Source organism: Coregonus clupeaformis, chromosome 27 (assembly GCF_020615455.1).
Source record: "Coregonus clupeaformis isolate EN_2021a chromosome 27, ASM2061545v1, whole genome shotgun sequence".
In the NCBI taxonomy this organism is placed as follows: domain Eukaryota; kingdom Metazoa; phylum Chordata; class Actinopteri; order Salmoniformes; family Salmonidae; genus Coregonus; species Coregonus clupeaformis.
The window spans coordinates 37465012-37487916 of NC_059218.1; the positions used below are offsets into that span (position 1 = coordinate 37465012).

Genomic DNA, 22905 nt, shown 5'->3' on the forward strand with positions numbered 1-22905 from the left:
GGAGAAATGTCCTCTGGTCTGATGAAACAAACATAGAACTGTTTGGCCATAATGACCATTGTTATGTTTGGAGGAAAAAGGGGGCGGCTTGCAAGCCGAAGAACACCATCCCAACCGTGAAGCACGGAGGTGGCAGCATCATGCTGTGGGGGTGCTTTGCTGCAGGAGGGACTGGTGCACTTCACAAAATAGATGGCATCATGAGGAAGGAAAATTATGTGGATATATTGAAGCAACATCTCAAGACATCAGTCAAGAAGTTAAAGCTTGGTCGCAAATGGGTCTTCCAAATGGACAATGACCCAATGCATACTTCCAAAGTTGTAGCAAAATGGCTTAAGGACAACAAAGTCAAGGTATTGGAGTGGCCATCACAAAGCCCTGACCTCAATCCTATAGAACATTTGTGGGCAGAACTGAAAAAGCGTGTGCGAGCAAGGATGCCTACAAACCTGACTCAGTTACACCAGCTCTGTCAGGAGGAATGGGCCAAAATTCACCCAACTTATTGTGGGAAGCTTGTGGAAGGCTACCCAAAATGTTTGACCCACGTTAACCATTTAAAGGCAATGCTACCAAATACAAATTCACCCCACTGGGAATGTGATGAAATAAACAAAAGCTGAAATATATCTCTGTCCACTATTATTCTGACATTTCACGTTCTTAAAATAAAGTGGTGATCCTAACTGACCTAAGACAGGGAATTGTTTCTAGGATTACATGTCAGGAATTGTGAAAAACTGAGTTTAAATGTATTTGGCTAAGGTGTATGTAAACTTCCGACTTCAACTGTTATATATATATATATATATATATATATATATACATACACTACCGTTCAAAAGTTTGGGGTCACTTAGAAATGTCCTTGTTTTCCATTAAAATAACATCAAATTGATCAGAAATACAGTGTAGACATTGTTAATGTTGTAAATGGCTGTTGTAGCCGGAACACGGCTGATTTTTAATGGAATATCTACATAGGCGTTCAGAGGCCCATTATCAGCAACCATCAGTCCTGTGTTCCAATGGCACATCGTGTTTGCTAATCCAAGTTTATCATTTTAAAAGGCTAATTGATCATTAGAAAACCCTTTTGCAATTATGTTAGCGCAGCTGAAAACGGTTGTGCTGATTAAAGAAGCAATAAAACTGGCCTTCTTGAGACTAGTTGAGTATCTGGAGCATCAGCAATTGTGGGTTCGATTACAGGCTCAAAATGGCCAGAACCAAAGAACTTTCTTCTGAAACTCGTCAGTCTATTCTTGTTCTGAGAAATTAAAGCTAATCCATGCGATAAATTGCCAGGAAACTGAAGATCTCGTACAACGCTGTGTACTACTCCCTTCACAGAACAGCGCAAACTGGCTCTAACCAGAATAGAAAGAGGAGTGGGAGGTCCTGGTGCACAACTGAGCAAGAGGACAAATACATTAGAGTGTCTAGTTTGAGAAACAGACGCCTCACAGGTTGTCAACTGGTAGCTTCATTAAATAGTACCCGCAAAACACCAGTCTCAACGTCAACAGTGAAGAGGCGACTCCGGAATGCTGACCTTCTAGGCAGAGTTGCAAAGAAAAAGCCATATCTCAGACTGGCCAATAACAATAAAAGATTCAGATGGGCAAAAGAACACAGACACTGGACAGAGGAAGATTGGAAAAAAGTGTTATGGGCAGATTAATTGAAGTTTGAGGTGTTCGAATCACACAAAAAAACATTTGTCAGATGCAGACCAAATGAAAAGATGCTGGAGGAGTGCTTGATGCCATCTGTCAAGCATGGTGGAGGCAATGTGTTGGTCTGGGGGTGCTTTGGTGGTGGTAAAGTGGGTGATTTGTACAGGGTAAAAGGGATCTTGAAGAAGGAAGGCAATCACTCCATTTTGCAACACCATGCCATACCCTGTGGATGGCGCTTGATTGGAGCCAATTTCCTCCTACAACAGGACAATGACCCAAAGCACAGCTCCAAACTATGCAATAACTATTTAGGGAAGAAGCAGTCAGCTGGTATTCTGTCTATAATGGAGTGGCCAGCACAGTCGCCGGATCTCAACCCTATTGAGCTGTTGTGGGTGCAGCTTGACCGTATGGTACGTAAGAAGTGCCCATCAAGCCAATCCAACTTGTGGGAGGTGCTTCAGGAAGCATGGGGTGAAATCTCTTCAGATTACCTCAACAAATTGACAACTAGAATGCCAAAGTTCTGGAAGGCTGTAATTGCTGCAAATGGAGGATTCATTGAAGAAAGCAAAGTTTGAAGGACACAATTATTATTTCTATTAAAAATCATTATTTCTAACCTTGTCAACGACTACATTTCCTATGCATTTTGCTATATTTCCTATTCACACTCATGTCATTAATGTTTTCATGGAAAACAAGGACGTTTCTAAGTGACCCCAAACTTTTGAACGGTAGTGTATACATACTCCGGACTCAGACATTGCTCATTCTAATATATATATATATATATATATATTTCTTCATTCCATTCTTTTACTTTTAGATTAGTGTGTGTTGTTGTGTATTTGTGAAATAATTTAAAACGTAGACTTTGATTTGAAGCCATTCTTGTGATTATTGTGATTTTGCTATTTATTGTAAATGTTTGTGGGCCTATGTAGCCAAGTTGTATCTATGATCGTATGCTATCCATGTTTTTGTATGTTCTGTTTATCTGTGAATTAACCCATGCTATTAGGCCACAACCCGGCCATGATTACAGACACCTGTGTGTGTCCTTTGACACTATATAAACTAGTGACCCGCAGTGTTTGTCATTATACCCTGATGAAGACAGCTTGTCTGTCGAAACGTTGGTTATTAGGATATTAAATTATTGCATCTGAGCTCCTAGAGTGTGCGGCTTTCCTTTTCTTTTTCAAGAACACCCTCTATGCCAGGTATGGAGAACGCATGACCATCTTACTGGATATGATAAAGTAAAACTTAGTGATAATTCAGACAGAACACTACTGTAATCTGACAAATTATTTTGTTTTACTGCGTAGTAAACACATTAATAACTAGTAGTAGGAACCAATATAATTAGATAAGCAAGGTATATCACAATACTATTTTATCCTTTCTCTTAGCAAACACTATATTTAATGAAGAAAATGTGTGTTTCTGGTCTTGAAGTATTTATGGTTGTGAAATGGTAGTAGTAGTGGTAGTGACTGCAGTAGTAATTGTAGTAACAGGGTTGTCAGAGGCTATGGGTTAGTTGAAGTGAATTACTTTGGGGTGGTTTCCAGGTTTGGAGTTATTATAGTGGGCTGGTATAGTAGGCTAGAGTGAGTACTATAGCACTATAAGCCATATCGTGGTTTTTTAAGCTCTGAAAATATATTAGTTTGAACATTCCGAAAGTTCTGTGGGAGTGATTTCAGTTAAGAAGGTTGAAGCCTGCATTCTGCCATTTAAATGAATGGGGATATAACAAGCTTGATAGTGTGTATGAATGGTAGGACAAAGCTGTGTTATAGCAATCTAAGTTGAGTCAGTCTGCACATTTCAATATTTGGTGTTTGTAGCTTAAACGCTTACAGAGCAGTGGCACATCCAAATGTTGCCTTTGAAGTCTATGGAGCTTTTAAATAAATGTTAAACGTTTGCGTACTATCAAAAAGTTGAGTCAGTCTGCACACTGTCAACGTTAGTTTGGTGTTGATAGCTTAAACAGTTCAAGAGGAGTAGCGTCCTGTCACGCCCTGGCCTTGAGAGGCCGGTTGTCTTTAGTTGGTTTGGTCAGGGCGTGAGGATCTATGTTAGAATTTCTATGTTTAGGATCTAGATGTGTATTTCTAGGTTTGGCCGGGTGTGATTCCCAATCAGAGGCAGCTGTCGCTCGTTGTCTCTGATTGGGGATCATACTTTGGTAGCCTGTTTGCCTACCTTAGTTGTGGGATCTTGTTCCTGTATAGGCTTGTATGTGTATAGCCGGAGGACTTCACGTTACGTTGTTTCTTGTTTTGTTTGTATGTTTATTTGGGTGAATAAACATGTACGCATACCACGCTGCACCTTGGTCTGACCCGTCTGTCAACGTTCGTGACACATCCAGAATCTTTTGTGCAGGGATATTAATCACAATAGTAGAAAAGTACATTTCCTGAAGAAAATGTGTGTGCTTGCTAGCTTGTTTTAAAGTATTCGTGTTTATAGTTTAAATCGTTCAAGAGCTAAAGCTGGCTGAATAATAACAATATGAGTATGTGGTAACACTTCATGAAAAGGCATTACGAAGTACGTTATAAAGTAAGTATTTACTGTACTTCATAGTGTTTACCATAATGGTATAATTTAATATAGAATTCAAACAATAGAATACAGCTCTATTGTAATGCTGTCGTCTGCCTTCGCTGCCACTTACACTGGTTCCATAAGCTTGGCTTGCTTGCTCTGTAATCTGAAAAACACGGGGAGCACGTTTACTTTTTGCAGAAGCAGACTGGCACTCTGACATAATAGTACCAGTCTGTTTGTTTGTGCCAGCCAGCCAAGCCAGCCAAGCCAGCCAAGCCAGCCAAGCCAGCCAAGCCAGCCAGCAAGCAAGCAGAGAAAGGAGAGAGAGAGTGTGGCTCAGTTGATAGGATATGGTGCTTGCAAGCCAGGGTTGTGGGTTTGATTCCCATGGGGGACGGGAACAAAAATTATGAGAATGTATACACTCACTACTGTAAGTTGCTCTGGATAAGAGCGTCTGCAAAATGTAAACATTTTATGTAACAGAGATTATTCTGTTTAAGCACCTGTCCAGGTAAACACACCTCAGAGGCAGAGTGGAGTATTCCAGTACATAGTTCAGTAATCCTGGTATTATCTACTGGGTTTACAGTACCTCTGTAATTATTGGGAAAGTTAAGCATTTTTTCGGCTCTTGGCTCTATACTTCGAAACTTTGGATTTGAAATCAAACAATGACTATGAGGTTACAGTGCAGACTGTCAGCTTTAATTTGAGGGTATTTCCATCCATATCGGGTGAACCGTTTAGAGATTACAGCACTTTTTGTACATAGTCCCCCCATTTTAGTGGACCAAAAATATTGGGTCCAATTCACTTAGATGTGTATTAAAGCAGTAGAAAGTTACGTATTTGGTCCCATATTCATAACCTGCAATGATTACATCAAGCTTGTGACTCTACAAATTTGTTGGATGCATTTGCTGGTAGCATCCACATTAATGTAGAAGTGTTTAGAAACCAATTCTACTCTTATTTACAATAACAGTGACTCCAAAATGACACAACACATTATTTACCATTCATTTCTATTGGGCACGAAATAATCTGAAACACAACTGAAACAAACAGCAAATGCATCCAACAAATTCGTAGAGCTTTAGCCACACCTTACAGCACAGCTTTCAACCAGCATTGCAATACATGTTTTCTTACTTGACAGAGACAGATGGATGGTCAGATGAACAGCATAAGAAGACAAGCCTATGATGACAGGAGAATAAAACAATAGAACAATCTATAACAACAACAACAACAACAACAACAACAACAACAACAACAATAATGATGATAACAAAAATTATGACAATAAAAACTCAAAAGTTAAACTGGAGGCTACAGCTTCTCAAATGTCATTACCAGCAGAGAACCGTCCCCCCAGCCATTATTAAAGCAAGTAGGCAGTGTTCACGTTCTGGAAAGAAAATGATAAAGGCATTAACAACCAACAATATGAGTCGAAGGAAAAATAGTTTCTGCTAAATAAGAAGTACTGTAACTATATAGTGATATAATTATAATGCAATACAATATAATACCATTTAATGCAGACAGACACACACAGGTGAGTAAATCAGGAGCAGGAGAGTAAAAACAACATTGATTGATAGCCTTAGTAGGTGTTCAGGATTTTCCTAATATTTGAATTATTTCAATGAGTGCAGGCACCGAATAGATCTCATCTCAACAGCTTTTTTTGATCTAAAATAAATAACCAAGTAACTTTTTATTTTGGCCCAAAATGTCACTTTCACCCCATGCCCGCACACTAGGTTCCATCCAATTGGCTACAGAATTTCATGTGAATATTTTCAAATCTGCATAAAAACAATGTGCACATTTTCCCACCAGAGATGTCTTTCCATCAAATTGACTTGTTGCTGATAAAAGGCTGTGCATGATGACGTAGTGCACATAATAATCATTTTTGCGGTTAAATTCCCACGTACTGTAATGTATACGCTGGGAGTCAGGAAGCAGGTACAGAAGGTGAGTTTAATAATAAACATGAAGATAAACAAGACAGGAGATGAGTACTGAACATGAAAAAAAAACAATACTTCCTGATGACTTAGGCTACAGAGGGCTAAATAAAGGGAGAGTAATCAGGGTGATGATGAAGTCTAGGTGTGCATAATGATTGGTTGCCAAGGCCGGTGGTTAGTAGACCGGCGACGTCAAACGCCAGAGTGGGGGGGAGTGGGAGTATGCGAGACATGTACCCAATAAAAAATATAAGTGAAATGGGTTTCCATAGCATTTTCATCACTACTAATGTTGAAAGTGCAAGGTGATGAGCTTGATGCTCCTTTCCAATAAATAAAGAGGGTCTTATTCTGGTGACATGATCATCGCCCCCATTTGACAAAAAAATAAATAAATGTTGCGTTATTTCTCACAAAAAATGTGTGCCAAATACAAAAAATCTCGCTCTTTTGTCCATAATAATCTCATAGATTGCGCGCTGTTGGCTAGAGCTCATGTATAGCCTACATGATGAGACTATTATGGACAAAAGAGCAAGATTATTTGTATTTTATTTTGTATTTGTCAAATGGCGGAAGAGCGTCGATGATCATGTCACCAGAATAAGACCCTCTACAGTATATTTATTGGAAAAGCGCATCAAGCTCATCACCTTGCACTTTCACCACCTGTGAAGTTCATTATAATGTATTTAATCTGCATCCTAATAAACTGCATGCTTTCCAGACAAATCGTAGTGGGAGTACCACACAACATGTCATCACGTGACTCCAATATCAGTGGTGCAACTTTGGTTTTAGAAGTGGGGAGGACATAACCTGGCAGGTGGTCCTCTCTCGGAATTCTTTGGGGCATCTAAAGCTAATTTCCTGCATTTCTACTAGGGCTGTCTCCAACAACAACAAAAATCTTGGTCCAACAAGAGTAGTCTTTTCTTTCGACCAATCGAAATGTCTATTTTTTCATAGGCCTATATAGACACACCCTACGAACCAATTTATCTTACCATTTCTACCAATCTGCATGCCAGTTATGATTTTCATTTGCACATTTTCGTGGAACAGTTTAATTATCTCAATCATTGTCTGTGGTTAATCTACATTCTGTCTAAATGAAAATTATACAAATCTACAGGTAACTTTTATTGCCATTTCCAACTATGTAATAATAACCTACATAAAGACAACACAACAACATTGCAGCCTGCAGGTAGAAAATATCCTGATAAAAATAAATATATTAATTCACATTGGCTATGCATGGCCTGTCTGCAACGGTCTTGAAACGTATCAATTATCAACTGGTCGCCCCAAAACTTGCACGAACAAACTTGAAACATTGTATAAAATATTCTGGGCCCTCAGAGTTTCCGAGCCAGTGAGCTCGGGACAGACACAGCTGTAGGCTATTTGTGCAAGGGATGAGAAGTAATCAGGTATTTTATGACGTTTCCACTGGATCAGAGCAATACATTTTTCCCTTTCATGCCAAGTGGTTTTTGAAAGGGAGAGCACTGGAAATATTGTTCAAATACATTGAAGAACTGTTGTCATTCTCAATTGATTCTAAAAACAGACTTTGTTTACTTGCTGTTTGAGGAGAAGAAAAATTACTTTGAAAAGTTCCACATCTCATCAGTGATGGTGAGTTAAGACAATCAGAAATACTAACAGACATCCCCAAATGGGCACATTTATAGGCCTACATTTGCATGCAGGCCAGGTAGACTAGTCCTACTTCTATATGTGACTCGTTTCAGAAAACAAGGCGTATGTCGCGGGTCAATACTTCATAGGAGAGCCATTTGAATTTAAGCTTTTGTTTTTGATCAAAATGCATTTTTGGCAGTAATGCCTTCTTGAACATGTGAACTTTCATGTGCCTTATTAAACAAACTTGTATGCCATCTGTAAATACGAATACAATTGTTAAATTACAAGCCTAGTTGGTTTAGCCACAAAAAAAGACAGCAACCTTCCCGCTAGCCATCATTGGCTGAGATAATGAGTAGGCTGGACTTGCCGAGAGATGAGTTCAGATTGGTCTGACATATAGCACGTCTATTTGAGCTGGTCAGTATGTGTAGGTAATACTGTGTAACGCAGCTTTTTTTAAAATGTATCTACATTTCCAGATATTACACGTTTCTAATTTTAACAGAAAGTGTTTTCATTTCAAGTTAAAGTGTACTGTTAGCTAGCTAACGTTAGCTGGCTGGCTCACTAGCTAATGTTACGTGTATGATCTTATTATTCGTATCTCAGAGCCATTTGCTTTGCTAGTTATAGCCTAATGTTAGCTAGCTAACATTGAACCTGGTTGGTTAGCTACCTGCAGATTCATGCAGGGTAGTAACGTCATGAGTTGGGATTATGGTTAATTGTCTTAACAAGACTCCACTATGCAAGTAACCATTTCAGGTGCATTCGTAAATTCAGTCTGAGTATGCCAGAGCGCAGAATAACTGATTAATTTACGAACGCTCAACACCCGTTGAATATGGCCGCTGTCAGTAAATGTCGGCAAAAAAAGAATAATTAAAATTGTTGCCAGCAGCACAGTTACAGTCACCAACACTCTGGATAATATGAAAACAGCCTAACCAGCTTTGCTAGGGTGAGTAAAATGGTCATTGGGGTGTTCTCTCATTTGTGTTAACCAGTTAGCTTGGGTGTTTGACTGCCGTTGTGAGGTCAGAACGCTCGGATCAACCCTACTCATCAGCCAGAGCATCCAGTGTGCGCTCTGAACGATCCGAGAGCGAAACGAGATGGGTGGGGCTAAAGGTTAAGAGGGTGTGAACGATGCTGAATGGATGTAGACAAAGAAGAGCTCTCCAGTAGGTGTACCAAAACATTCAAAGGCCATTTTCTAAAAAGTGATATTACAAGTTTATCAACTTTCAAAGCAGAATTACTTTCCCATTGTTCCTCAAATGCAGTGTATGATATACCATTTTGTAGCTCTGTGTCTCTGCTATTATCCAATGTAAAAAACACAATTTCAAATTTTGCTACATAAGACTGAATCAAGGCAGTCAGTCAGATATGCGTAATCAGGTGCACGTCCTTACTCAACATTGACAGGAGCGTTTCAAACAAAAGACGATGAATAAATTGACAAAACTCATAAATGGAATGAAATCAGTGGCGACCCGTCATTCAGCATTTAGCAAAAAAAATATATATATATATATTGTGGTCCTCTGTAGCTCAACTGGTAGAGCCCGGCGCTTGTAACGCCAAGGTAGTGGGTTCGATCCCCGGGACCACCCATACACAAAAATGTATGCACGCATGACTGTAAGTCGCTTTGGATAAAAGCGTCTGCTAAATGGCATATTATTATTATTATTATATATTATTATTATTATAATAATATCTTTTTTAGTTTTGTTGCCTGTTTTGCATGTTATTTTGGCATTAATACGTGTCACATATCAGTGTAAACAATGTAAAAATAATAATCATTGAGTTAATAAAGCCGCATACAAACATGGTCTCTTTTTTGCTTTCTTAAGTAAGGCAGCTCCAAAATGCAGGTGTTTCAGCCTAGCTCAGTGCTTTCTGTGGTGGTGGAGCAGCCAGCGGAAAATACGGAGCGTAGGGGTTGGTAATGTTCTTTAGTTGCGCCGTGATTGGCTCAGTGTTCTATTACTCATGGGGACACTACGTCAACACAAAAGCTAGGGGGAGAGCTAGAAAATGCAAGCCCCTTGGGTGCTGCCATAGAGTTACATTAGAAGTGCCAAGAAGGCTCAAGGTCATTGGCTACAGATACAATGAAGTAGCTGTGATTGGACTGATCATGTCAACATCATACTTTCAAAATCTTAGCTAGTAAGCTAGACAAGCAGTCATCATCGTCATGAAACAAGTCGACAATCTACTGGCAAATCCTTTTCAATCCTTCTCATATGAAGAGAAATTAAAGATAAAAAGTTGGAAATTCAACAATGCGTGGTTTGGAAGGAATCAGTGGCTAACTGCAAGTGTTGCAAAGCAATCACTAGCCTGCTATTCAGTGGAGTGGGTGTGTGGTCCAAGTCTGGGTTTAAGGGTCTCTTTTCCAAGCTTAAAATGATAAACATTCAACACCATGGGCCATAAGGTTGAATACATTGGCCATGCTGTCAATTCAGCATGACTTCTGCCGCATTCAAAACACCTTGGATCTCGGAAATGTCAGACTTCAGTGAGTTCAAGACTACCGGGAACTCTGAAAAAACAAGCTCCGACAGGGAAAATATGTTTTGAACGGTCATCCAAGTCGGGAACTAGGGCCTCTTTCTAGAGCTCCGGCCTGAAGATCACTGACGTCATGATTCTACCTTGTTTTTTCCAAGTTCCTAGTTCTTGAAAGCACCGTAAATCCAGAGAATGCCACACTTTGATGACAAAGTTTGATGACAAAAATTGAGCACGAAGGACCGTGCCACCTTCCTGTTCAAGTGAGCACGGCACAACAAGGTGAGTCCAAAAATGTATTGTATGCTGCAGCATAAATTATGTAATATGCCATGGAGATATGTATACCGTAGCTAAGAAAGTAATACTAAGTGTATGTTGTGTAGTGAGCTGTTAGGGCACATAGTAGCCCATGTGCCCTAATTGTTTGGTCCCTTTCCCCCTCATAACTTTGACTACTGTTCTGACTTGGTGGAGCGCCTATAGCCTGTTTTAAAGAAATGTAATCATTGAATATTGTAAGCGCTTTTATTGTCTGCTTATATGCCCCCTTTATTTATCCTACGGTTCTGACTTGGTGTACAGAGAGAATACTGTAAGAAAGGCCCATGTTCTGAATTCTGTCGCTGTACATTTCAAAAGTGCTGAACAAATAGTTATATTGACTACGTCCGTCCTAGCTCGCTCATTAATATCTTAATCGAAATTACAGATTGCCTCTTATCTGCTGGTCATCTCCTTTTGACATAGTTTGTACATATCAATTGTCAGTAGAAACCACATTTGTTTAAGCAAGTCAGCCATATCAGCTATGTTTTTTTTAAGGCAGTAAATGAGGCTGAATTAACTGTTTCGCTGCCAGAGAAGGCTCCGCTGATAGCCAGGTGTAGCATTGGTAAGGATTCACTCCATGGTGCTGAAAAGAAAGCTCTGCTATTGGGACAGCATTATGTAGGCCCTAACAGTTTGTGGGCACCGTTTGTCAATGCTATAGTGCAATTAATATATTGTTTAGTGTTGTGTTGTGTAGTGGCTTTGCTGGCATGCATCAAAAAAATTTAATGGGGGTTTTGCCCCACCAAGATGTACATGCTAAAATCGCCAGTTTGTTGCATTATTCCCACACTCAGAATTCGCTACTTCAACTTCAGTAGTCTACACCTCCTAGTTGTAAGCATAAATGAAAAGGAAAAGGCACAACGCGCACATCGGTTCGGCTACTACGGTGAGCGAGCATTGCGCCTTTTCATTTTCAATAAGTACTGATTACCCATTTATTTTTGTCTCTGCCTGCAAATCGTCCTACTAAAAGATAGGCTATATTCTATAGGTCTATGCAAAATGTAGCAAGTGTCGCTGTCATCATTCTTGCTGCTTCAAGATCAGTAGAAATACGTGCCAGATCAGGTGGGCGTGTGGTCTCAATTAAATAGAGTAGGCTATAGCCTATGCATGAGCGGAGAAGCATGGGAATGTTATTTTTCCAAGAAAATGTCCTTCCTAAATAGTTGAATGGTTGCCTAGAAATAGGCCTAAATATTGATCAGCCATATTTCTCCGTCTGAAAATCCTCCCACTCCTAAAAGGTAGGCTATAAACATAGAGAAAGTGCAAGTCTCTCATACTCTGCTCTCTTCAAACTACATCTAGCATATTGGCTGATATAGCCCAGTAATACAGAATCTTTGCTCATTTAATGTAACGATCCCGGCAGTCTGAGTCGGGTCCTGTCTGTGGACTAGTTTTTCTGCTCGTGATCTCCAGTTTCCCGAGGGTTCTGGAACGCTCCGGGGAGCTCTCTTGATTTCCGCACCTGCATCCCATCAGCAATCTGCACACCTGGTCCTGATCATCACCCTTCTTAGGCTCTGGCCTAACATCCATTCCCTGCCGGATCGTTAGCCATGAACAGTAGGTTTACCAGAGTATCAGTCTTAGAGCTTCTAGCGTTAGTTTTGTTGTTTTGCACCTTGTTGGTTTGTTGTTTACTTACCTCTGTTTTGTTCCATCTGCAGTCACTCGTCCGGAACCTTCATCCAACCTCTGCCTGATGGTCGGCGGCTGCCGAGCCATGATTGGATCAACCACTGCACCCCCAACAACTAATCAACGCCGCCCGCTCTGTTCCCTGGATTATTCAGCATCACTCTTGACTTTGTAAATAAACACTCACCTTCGTTTCAACTTACCTTGTCCTGGTCTGCTTCTGGGTTCTGGCTTTGTAACTCGTGACATTTAAACTATTTCTTAAGCTATTTTTGCGCATTTGATATTGCCTATAGGGCGCAAACTTGCTGGGAGCATGGCTGGCAAGTGAGTTGCGTCACATACACCTAAAATAACATTGTAGAACTGCGGTTGGGTTTGGGACCAGTTCTTGCGGTAGTGGGTGGGAGTCACACCTTGATCACACCGATAGTGTCCTTGCCACGTCTCCTCCCGTTGCTCCCCTCCGGCGCTCTGATTCGCTGGTCTACGGAGCCACCGGTCTGAGCGCACCACCTCTGCAACACCGGAATGGAAACCCAACGCACCCTAATCATCTCCAGCGCACCTGCACCTCATCATCTCATCACCACCCCTATTTAGCCCTGGACTGTTCTGGAAGATGTTGTGTGTGATTGTTTAGCTCCATGTCATTTACTCTAGCTTTGTCATTGTTACGTAAACCTTGACCTTGTTAATTCCCGCATCTGCGTCCTGCCTCTTCGTATACTCAGTACTCGTCACAGTCCTTGGGCAAAATAGTACGCAGAATCATCAGGATGTGTGTGCAACAAAACTTCAACATTTACCTTCTGCTACCATTTCTGTCAAGCCGTCTACACATACAGTTTGACACATACGTTCGATAAATCCATCGTATGCACCACAAAGAACACACTGCAAATGCCTCTGCAAAGCAATGCCGCAAGGCAAACGCAGCTTCCATTGGAAATGAATGTACTTCTGGTGTACCAAAATGCAATGACGCTGTCGGTGTGATCAAGGCCTCAGACAGAAAGCCAGCGTGTGCGGGCAGAGTTCGGTATGAAAAGCTGTGGGTGAAAGCAGGATGAAGAAATTGGTCCTGCAGCGGACCTCTACTGTGCACCATGACAGTGAAGCCTTTAACATTAGAGCTGTTTATTACTATTTCAGTGTGAAAAGGGAATTAGCTAGGGAAACTGACAGATCAATAACATTACATAGCCTTACTGACTAATAAAAACTCACATTGCACTGAAAAAATTTCAGAATATCAATCTTCAATCTATTGGCTGATGGTTTCATCATTTGATTGAAGTCTAGTGTGATTGAGGCAAAAAGAATAGCTAACGTTAGCCAACTTTGGCCAGCTCTCTCTGTCTAACGGTACATCAATTGGCGAAAGCTAGCCAAGTTTATTAACTTGGACAAAACAAAGGCTACAAAACATTTCTATACAAACAACTGCTGTTAGATAGTAATAATAGCCACCACAGATCGCTAGAGCCTGTGGTAGCTATTAGCTAGCGTAGCTAATTCATTCACCTCAGTCGAGAGGGGATGAAACATTAGCTAACGTTACATGTCAGTACAATACTAGCTCAGCGCTGCGAATAAACACTAGTTTAGTTTTTTTCTGTAAAGTTAAACAGTAGTTACCTTGCCAGCTACATCAATCAACTAAATAGTAGCCAATTTCAGCGCTGCTTGCTTTTACACTTACACACTGAACTATGCTCAACTCTCCTGTGCTGGTCCAGCCTGTCAGCCCGCTCTGTGGTGTCTGTGTGGTCCTAAATCCAGCAGTCTGAACACTACAAACAGCCTACCCGACCGCTCGGAGGCGTCAGCATGGTCCTAAAGCACATCATTGCCAAATGTTTGTATCACATTGCAGTGATAAAAGTGGGGGACAAAAATGCAATTTCAGAATGTGGGGGACATGACCCCCGTCCCCAGTGAAAGTTGCGCCCCTGTTCAATATGATGGTTAATTTTTGAATATTTTAGCATAAGAGCACTTCCACCGACATTTCTTGCATAATTCATTTGAATGTCGCATAATTCATTTTACCGACACAAAAATAACCCACCTTCTCTAGCATATTTTGGAAAGTTTACAGAGAAATGTTCTGTTTGCATCGGACTTGGCTTTAGTTGCATAACAAGGTTGGATGGAGACCTGGTTAGTGTCTGCAATAATAGGTCAGGTCCTACTACATCCAGCTAGTGCTGCTCAAAAGGCCTCACTCATTTTTTTTTCCTGAGACAAGTATCTCAATGGCAAGCCATATGCTGAAGGCTATACAATCTTACAACAGTAAACACCTAACCCTCTGGACCGGTTACACCAGTTGAGCGTAAAAAAGTTGGTCTTAAATGTTAGGTTGGACGTAGCTATGTCTTTTGGCTCTGTCCTCCAGCATTTTTACAACATTAAACATCTAACCCCCTGGACCGGTTACACCAGTTGAGCGTAAAAAAGTTGGTCTTAAACAATAGGTTGTGCTTAGCTACTCTGTACTCCAGCACTTTCGATTTGAAATGATATAATGACTATGAGGTTACAATTTGAGGGTATTTTCATAGATATCAGGTGAACCGTTTAGAAATTACAGCACTTTTTGTACATATTGCCCCCATTTTAGGGTACCAACAGTATTGGGACAAATTCACTTAGGCCTACATGTGTATTAAAGTAGTCAAAAGTTTAGTATTTGGTCCCATATTCATAGCATGCAATGATTACATCAAGCTTGTGACTCTACAAACTTGTTGGATCCATTTGCTGCTTGTTTTCGTTGTGTTTCGGATTATTTTGGTAAATAGTGTATTGTGTCATTTTGGAGTCACTTTTATTGTAAATCAGAATAGAATAAACACTAATGCATTAATGTGGATGCTACCATGATTATGGATAGTCCTGAATGAATCCTGAATACTGATGAGTGAGAAAGTCCTCCCACTATGACTCGGGAAACCATGCAGTTTATTAGGCTACAGATTAAATAAATGATGATGAACTTCACAGGGTGGTGAAAGTATCACCCTACGCCTGCTAAATAAATAGATACATAAACACTCCAACTCATTCATCTTTTCTTCACTAACTTATCTACTAAAACATATCACTTATCATATCTACATGTAAGGACTTGTACTCACTTTGTAGCATTTTTACTGATGCTCCTGAGAATCACCTGGTCCCAGTTGTCTCTATAATATAAGGTACAGTAGCTATCTATACCTGTCACTTATAACAAATAAATATTTCCATTGAGCTCCCTCGGTTCCCTCTCTCCAGAAGTGTGCACTTGTTCACGCCCCGTTATGCATTTAGAAGCATTGGATTGGTGCAAGCATGGCTGGAGGGAGGTTCCACCATATTCCTCAACCCTCACACCATTCGGTTAATTTAAAATTCATGAGGGGGAGTGTGCAAAAACGGTAGAATATCGTTATGGAGCCTATGTCATCTATTAAGACTGTGAATTTCTATATGGAATTGATACCAACCCAGCTGGTCCTGCGTGGAAAACCACAGGAATCACAGTAAAGGCGAGGGAGCCCAGAGCTCTGAGGGCCCATGCGCCTGTCATCAGTCTATTTTTTATTTATTTAAATCAATCATTTTTACAGTAACCCTCCAAAAGTCATTCATATAACGTTTTAATTTCCATATGTACTAGGAAACTACGCATTTGTTTCCTGGGCTTCAGGAATGTGACTGATCAACGTGCCTCAGGCCTGGGAAAAAGAAATCATTTAACTGATTTAAAGTGAGGGGATATTGGTAAACAAATGCTGTTGTCATGGTTACGTGGAACTTACTCAGGTGTTCAAAAACGCATATCAGACAGAGAGAGTAATGCTTCTTAGGAATTTATTTGTGAGTTGTAGGGCTCTATTCAATCTGTAATGCTTCAGCGTTACAGATTCCGCAATAGAAATGTAAAGGTCATTTCCGATTGAGCCGACATATGCAGTATGTAGGCTACTTTGAATGCAGTCTCCGCTAAAAAACAGGAACGTCGCCTTTAAATTTCAATCACGCTGCAAAGCCGAACTTTCGAAATGCGGATGGAATAGAGCCCTAATTAAGTTCAGAAAACAATCTCTCAGCAGAAGCTGAGCCTCTGTCATTCTCCTTAATTGATTAACTGTATAAATCAAATCAAATTTTAATTGTCACATGCTTTGTAAACAACAGGTGTAGACTGACAGTACAATTCTTACTTACTGCCCTTCCCAACAATGCAGAGGAATAAATTCACCATAAGTAAGGATAACTTGGCTATATACACGGTGTACCAGTACCGAGTCGATGTGCAGGTGTAAAAGGTAATTGAGGTAGATATGTACACTGAGATTTGTCATGGGTCCTCAGATCCTCAACAAGTTATACAGCTGCACCATCGAGAGCATTCTGACTGGTTGCATCACCGCCTGGTATGGCAACTGCTCGGCCTCTGACCGCAAGGCACTACAGAGGGTAGTGCGTATGGCCCAGTACATCACTGGGGCCAAGCCTCCTGCCATCCAGGACCTCTATACCAGGCGGTGTCAGAGGAAGGCCCTAAAAATTGTCAAAGACTCCAGCCACCCAAGTCATTGACTGTTTTCTCTGCAACCGCATGGCAAGCGGTACCGGAGCGCAATGTCAAGGTCCAAAAGGCTTCTTAACAGCTTCTACCCCCAAGCCATAAGACTCCTGAACAGCTAATCATGGCTACCCGGACTATTTGCATTTTTTACTTATCTATTTTTTACTTAACAATTTGTTCTTTTTTATTAAAACTGAATTGTTGGTTAAGGGCTTGTAAGTAAACATTTCACTTTAAGGTCTACACCTGTTGTATTTGGCGCATGTGGCAAATAAAAATTGATTTGAACAAAAATATAAACAAAACATGTAAAGTGCTGGTCCCATAATTCATGAGCTTAAATAAAAGATCCCAGAAATGTTCCATACCACAAAAAGCTTATTTCTCTCAAACTTTGTGCACAAATTTGTTTACATCCCTATTACTGAGAATGTATCCTTTGTCAAAATAATCCATCCACCTGACAGGTGTGGCATATCAAGAAGCTGATTATACAGCATGATCATTACACAGGTGCACCTTCTGCTGGGGACAATAAAAGGCCACTCTAAAATGTGCAGTTTTGTCACGCAACACAATGCCACAGATGTCTGAAGTTTTGAGGGAGGTGCAAATGGCATGCTGACTGCAGGAATCTCCACCAGAGCTGTTGCCAGAGAATTTAATGTTAATTTCTCTACCATAAGCCGCATCCAATGTCATTTTAGATAATTTCGCAGTATGTCCAACCAGCCGGCCTCGCAACCGCAGACCTCGCGTAACCACGCCAGCCCAAGACCTCCACATCCGGCTTCTTCACCTGCTGGATCATCAGAGGGGGTGCTGAGGAGTAGTTCTGTCTGTAATATAGCTTATTGGTTGGGCCTTCCTCCCCAGTGGGTGGGCCTGGCTCCCAAGTGGGTGGGCCTAAAGAATGAGCTACCAGCCAAACAAACTTGTAGGAATTGTACATAAACTCCCCCCTCATACTTATCTGGAGGTTGAGCATTTTTTAATCTCTATCTCTGTAATGTGTCTGTATCTATGTAATTGTATATGTATTTATGTAAATTTACAAAAATATATAATGATAAATAGACTTGAAACTTGTATCTCATTATGGTGTATGGTGAAATAAGTATAGCCAGTTGTAATTGTAATGGCTTAGCAGATAATAACAAAAGAAGAACGATATTTACATGGCTCAAAGAGAAGGAATATAATATCTATTGTTTATAGGAAACTCATTCAACAATTCTAGATGAAGTTGCGTGGAAAAAGGAATGGGGGGGGGGGGCGAAATATACTTCTCCCATGGGCAAACAAACTAAAAAGGGGTGATGATATTAATTAATAGTAATTTCGATCCGAATGTGCAAATTGTCCAAATAGATACGCAAGGTAGATGGATTATTTAAAATATGTTATTGCGCAGACTGTCATCTTTAATTTGAGGGTATTTTCATAGATATCAGGTAAACCGTTTAGAAATTACAGCACTTTTTGTACATATTGCCCCCATTTTAGGGTACCAACAGTATTGGGACAAATTCACTTAGGCCTACATGTGTATTAAAGTAGTCAAAAGTTTAGTATTTGGTCACATATTCATAGCATGCAATGATTACATCAAGCTTGTGACTCTACAAACTTTTTGGATCCATTTGCTGCTTGTTTTCGTTGTGTTTCTGATTATTTTGGTAAATAGTGTATTGTGTCATTTTGGAATCACTTTTGTTGTAAATCAGAATAGAATAAACACTGATGCATTAATGTGGATGCTACCATGATCATGGATAGTCCTGAATGAATCCTGAATACTGATGGGTGAGAAAGTTATAGATGCACAAATATCATACCCCCTCCCAAACAAATTCTACCCTCCCCTGTTATAACGGTGAGAGGTTAGCATGTCTTGTGGGTGTGATATTTGTGCGTCTGTAACTCTTTAGTCTTTATGCAAGTAAAGTCATACCATATAAAAAAAAAAAATATCAAGACAAATGGGATGGAAACAGGTAGTTTCGGTACAATTTTATGAGCGCCAACAGATAATTTGTTCTTTCAACATGGTGGGTTCTTTCTGTGTCAGTAACATTAATTTGTGAGAGATTGTGGTTTAAACGCATTTATGCGCAAATATTGATATAATAACCATCATATCGAAGTAAACTTGGAGTCACGCGATGATATGGTGTGTGGTCCTCCCACTAAGACTCGGGAAACAATGCAGTTTATTAGGCTACAGATTAAAATAAATGATGATGAACTTCACAGGGTGGTGAAAGTGCACGGTGATGCTCCTTTTCAATTAATATCGAGGGTCTTATTCTGGTGACATGATGATCGATGCTTAACTGCCGTTTGACAACTAAAAATATTCTTGCTCTTATCAATAATAATCTCATCATGTAGACTAGCCTACCCGCACTGTATCTGTTGAAAATGTTGAAAATGCGATGGAAACACATTGAATTTTTTGATTTTTATTCGGTAGGCTCCAATAAAATGTAAGATAAGAAGTAAGCTACATTTTGTGTGTGCCACGTCATCAAGCACTGATTTATAGCCGCAACAAGTCCATTTGGTGGAAACACACCACTAGTGGTATGATGGCAACAACAATTATGCGGGTTTTAGAATATTCGCATGAAAATCTGTTGCCAATTGGATGGAAACCTACTAGCTACAGTCCCAATACTTTTGTAACTCACTGTATATGACTCTGGTCGTAGCTAAATCCGGTGTAACCAATGCACGTACATGAGATGTGATGCTTCATAATGATGGTTGCTGGGCAGCGCCCTGTACTAGGCTGTTACAAGTGTGGATTCTGTTCCTCTTCACTCGCGTAGTAGCCTATATCCCGACCAAAAGCCCTTGACTTGTCTGATCATCAATCGATGTGATTTTGTTTCACTGAATCAATCTCCGTCTGTTACGAGGTAGCTCATTTTATTAGTTTGCTAATGTATCACTGATCAGAAACATTTAGCATGCTATATGTATTATTTTGCTATTGACTCGTGAATAGGCAACAAGGAGGTTGTGAAATATAAACACAAGACTCATATCCTTTTGAAAATATAGATTGCTATTATTTTCTGTGCTTATCACCCTACACCTGCTCCGTACTAGGCGTAGAAAAGGCTGCACGCCCAGGTGTAGCTAATTGAAGGGTTTACGCCCAGGTGGTGCCTATTTGCACCAAACCTCAAATATATTTTATTGTATAATATCTAACTTGTATTATGTACATATTATAATAATATATACATTTAATTATATATTATATATGTTGTGTTTAATTTTTGTTGATATCCAATTAGCAGTCAATAGGATTAGCAGTCATGGATTTCTGAAATAGCCTACTCACTGTCCTCAATATATGAATGTAGAATATATTTTAAATTAAATAAATAGATACAAAACGATCCAACTCATTAATATTTTCTTCACTAACTTATCTACAAAAAAATATCACGTATCATATCTACATGTAAGGACTTGTACTCACTTTGTAGCATTTTTACTGATGCTCCTGCGAATCACCTGGTCCCAGTTCTCTCTATAGTATAAGGTGCATCTACAGTAGCTATCTATACCTGTCACTTATAACAAATAAATATTTCCATTGAGCTCCCTTGGTTCCCTCTCTCCAGAAGTGTGCACTTGTTCACGCCCCGTTATGCATTTAGAAGCATTGGATTGGTGCAAGCATGGCTGGAGGGAGGTTCCACCATATTCCTCAACCCTCACACCATTTGGTTAATTTAAAATTCATGAGGGGGAGTGTGCAAAAGCGTAGATTATCGTTATGGAGCCTGTGTCATCTATTAAGACTGTGAATTTCTATATGGAAGTGACCAACCCAGCTGGTCCTGCGTGGAAAACCACAGGAATCACAGTAAAGGCGAGGGAGCCCAGAGCTCTGAGGGCCCATGCGCCTGTCATCAGTCTATTTTTTATTTATTTAAATCAATCATTTTGACAGTAACCCTCCGAAAGTCATTCATAAAACGTTTAAACTTCCATATGTACTAGGAAGCTAAGCATTTGTTTCTTGGGCTTCAAGAATGTGACTGATCAACATGCCTCAGGCCTGGAAAAATAAATAATTTAACTGATTTAAAGTAAGGGGATATTGATAAACAAATGCTGTTGTCATGGTTATGTGGAGCTTACTCAGGTGTTCAAAAACCCATATCAGACAGAGAGCCTAATGCTTCTTAGGTATGTCTTTGTGAGTTGTAGGGCTATATTCAATCTGTAATGCTTCAGCGTTACAGATTCCGCAATAGAAATGTAAAGGTAATTTCCGATTGAGCCGACATATGCAGCATGTAGGCTACTGTGAATATAGTCTCCGCTAAAAAACAGGAACGTCGCCTTTAAATTTCAATCACGCTGCAAAGCCGAACTTTCGAAATGCGGATGGAATAGAGCCCTAAATAAGTTCAGAAAATAATCTCTCAGCAGAAGCTGAGCCTCTGTCATTCTCCTTAATTGATTAACTGTATAAATCAAATCAAATGTTAATTGTCACATGCTTCGTAAACAACAGGTGTAGACTGACAGTACAAGTCTTACTTACTGCCCTTCCCAACAATGCAGAGGAATAAATTCACCATGAGTAAGGATAACTTGGCTATATACACGGTGTTACAGTATTGAGTCGATATGCAGGGGTATGAGGTCATTGAGGTAGATATGTACACTGAGATTTGTCATGGGTCCTCAGATCCTCAAAAAGTTATACAGCTGCACCATCGAGAGCATTCTGACTGGTTGCATCACCGCCTGGTATGGCAACTGCTCAGCCTCCGACCGCAAGGCACTACAGAGGGTAGTGAGTACAGCCCAGTACATCACTGGGGCCAAGTCTCCTTCCATCCAGGACCTCTATATCAGGCGGTGTCAGAGGAAGGCCCTAAAAATTGTCAAAGACTCCAGCCACCCTAGTCATAGACTGTTCTCTCTGCTACCGCACGGCAAGCGGTACCGGAGCGCCAAGTCTAGGTCCAAAAGGCTTCTTAACAGCTTCTACCCCCAAGCCATGAACAGCTAATCATGGCTACCCATAGTATTTGCTTTAAGGGCTTGTAAGTAAACATTTCACTTTATGGTCTACACCTGTTGTATTCGGCGCATGTGGCAAATTAAATTTGATTTGAACAAAAATATAAACACAACATGTAAAGTGATGGTCCCATAATTCATGAGCTGAAATAAAAGATCCCATATCCCATGGGCGGCGCACAATTTGTCCAGCGTCGTCCAAGGTAGGGGAGGGTTTGGCCGGCATGGATATGGGTTCATTTCCCACGGGGGGCCAGTATAAAAAAATATATAAAAAAAATAAATGTATGCATTCACTAACTGTAAGTCGCTCTGGATAAGAGCGTCTGCTAAATGACTAAAATGTCAATGTAAATGTAAATGATCCATACCACAAAAAACGTATTTCTCTCAAACTTTGTGCACAAATTTGTTCACATCCCTATTAATGAGAATGTATCCTTTGTCAAGATGGTCCTCTGTAGCTCAGCTGGTAGAGCACGGCGCTTGTAACGCCAAGGTAGTGGGTTCGATGCCCGGGACCACCCATACACAAAAAAAAATTTATGCACGCATGACTGTAAGTCGCTTTGGATAAAAGCGTCTGCTAAATGGCATATTATATTATTATATTATTATAATCCATCCACTTGACAGGTGTGGCATTTCAAGAAGCTGATTAAACAGCATGATCATTACACAGGTGCACCTTGTGCTGGGGACAATAAAAGGCCACTCTAAAATGTGCAGTTTTGTCACGCAACACAATGCCACAGATGTCTGAAGTTTTGAGGGAGGTGCAATTGGCATGCTGACTGCAGGAATCTCCACCAGAGCTGTTGCCAGATAATTTAATGTTAATTTATCT

The 22905-nt window shown here is 40.2% G+C and overlaps 1 protein-coding gene across 3 annotated transcripts in view; it reads right to left on the minus strand.

Annotated features, from left to right (window-relative positions):
• LOC121541271 (globoside alpha-1,3-N-acetylgalactosaminyltransferase 1-like) overlaps positions 1-15664 on the minus strand; it is a 32231-nt gene extending 16567 nt beyond the window's left edge. For 2 of the 3 annotated variants that reach the window (XM_041850258.2, XM_041850256.2), the window contains exons 1-4: positions 15562-15664; positions 5616-5670; positions 5412-5459; positions 4384-4419 (exon numbers count right to left, since the gene is read on the minus strand). In XM_041850258.2, the coding sequence (XP_041706192.2) occupies positions 4384-4419; positions 5412-5459; positions 5616-5670; positions 15562-15571 (149 nt within the window). In that variant the 5' untranslated portion in view covers positions 15572-15664. The remainder of the gene's footprint in view (positions 1-4383; positions 4420-5411; positions 5460-5615; positions 5671-15561) is intronic. The other variant, XM_041850257.2, reaches the window with a different exon arrangement.
• Positions 15665-22905: the final 7241 nt, after the last annotated feature.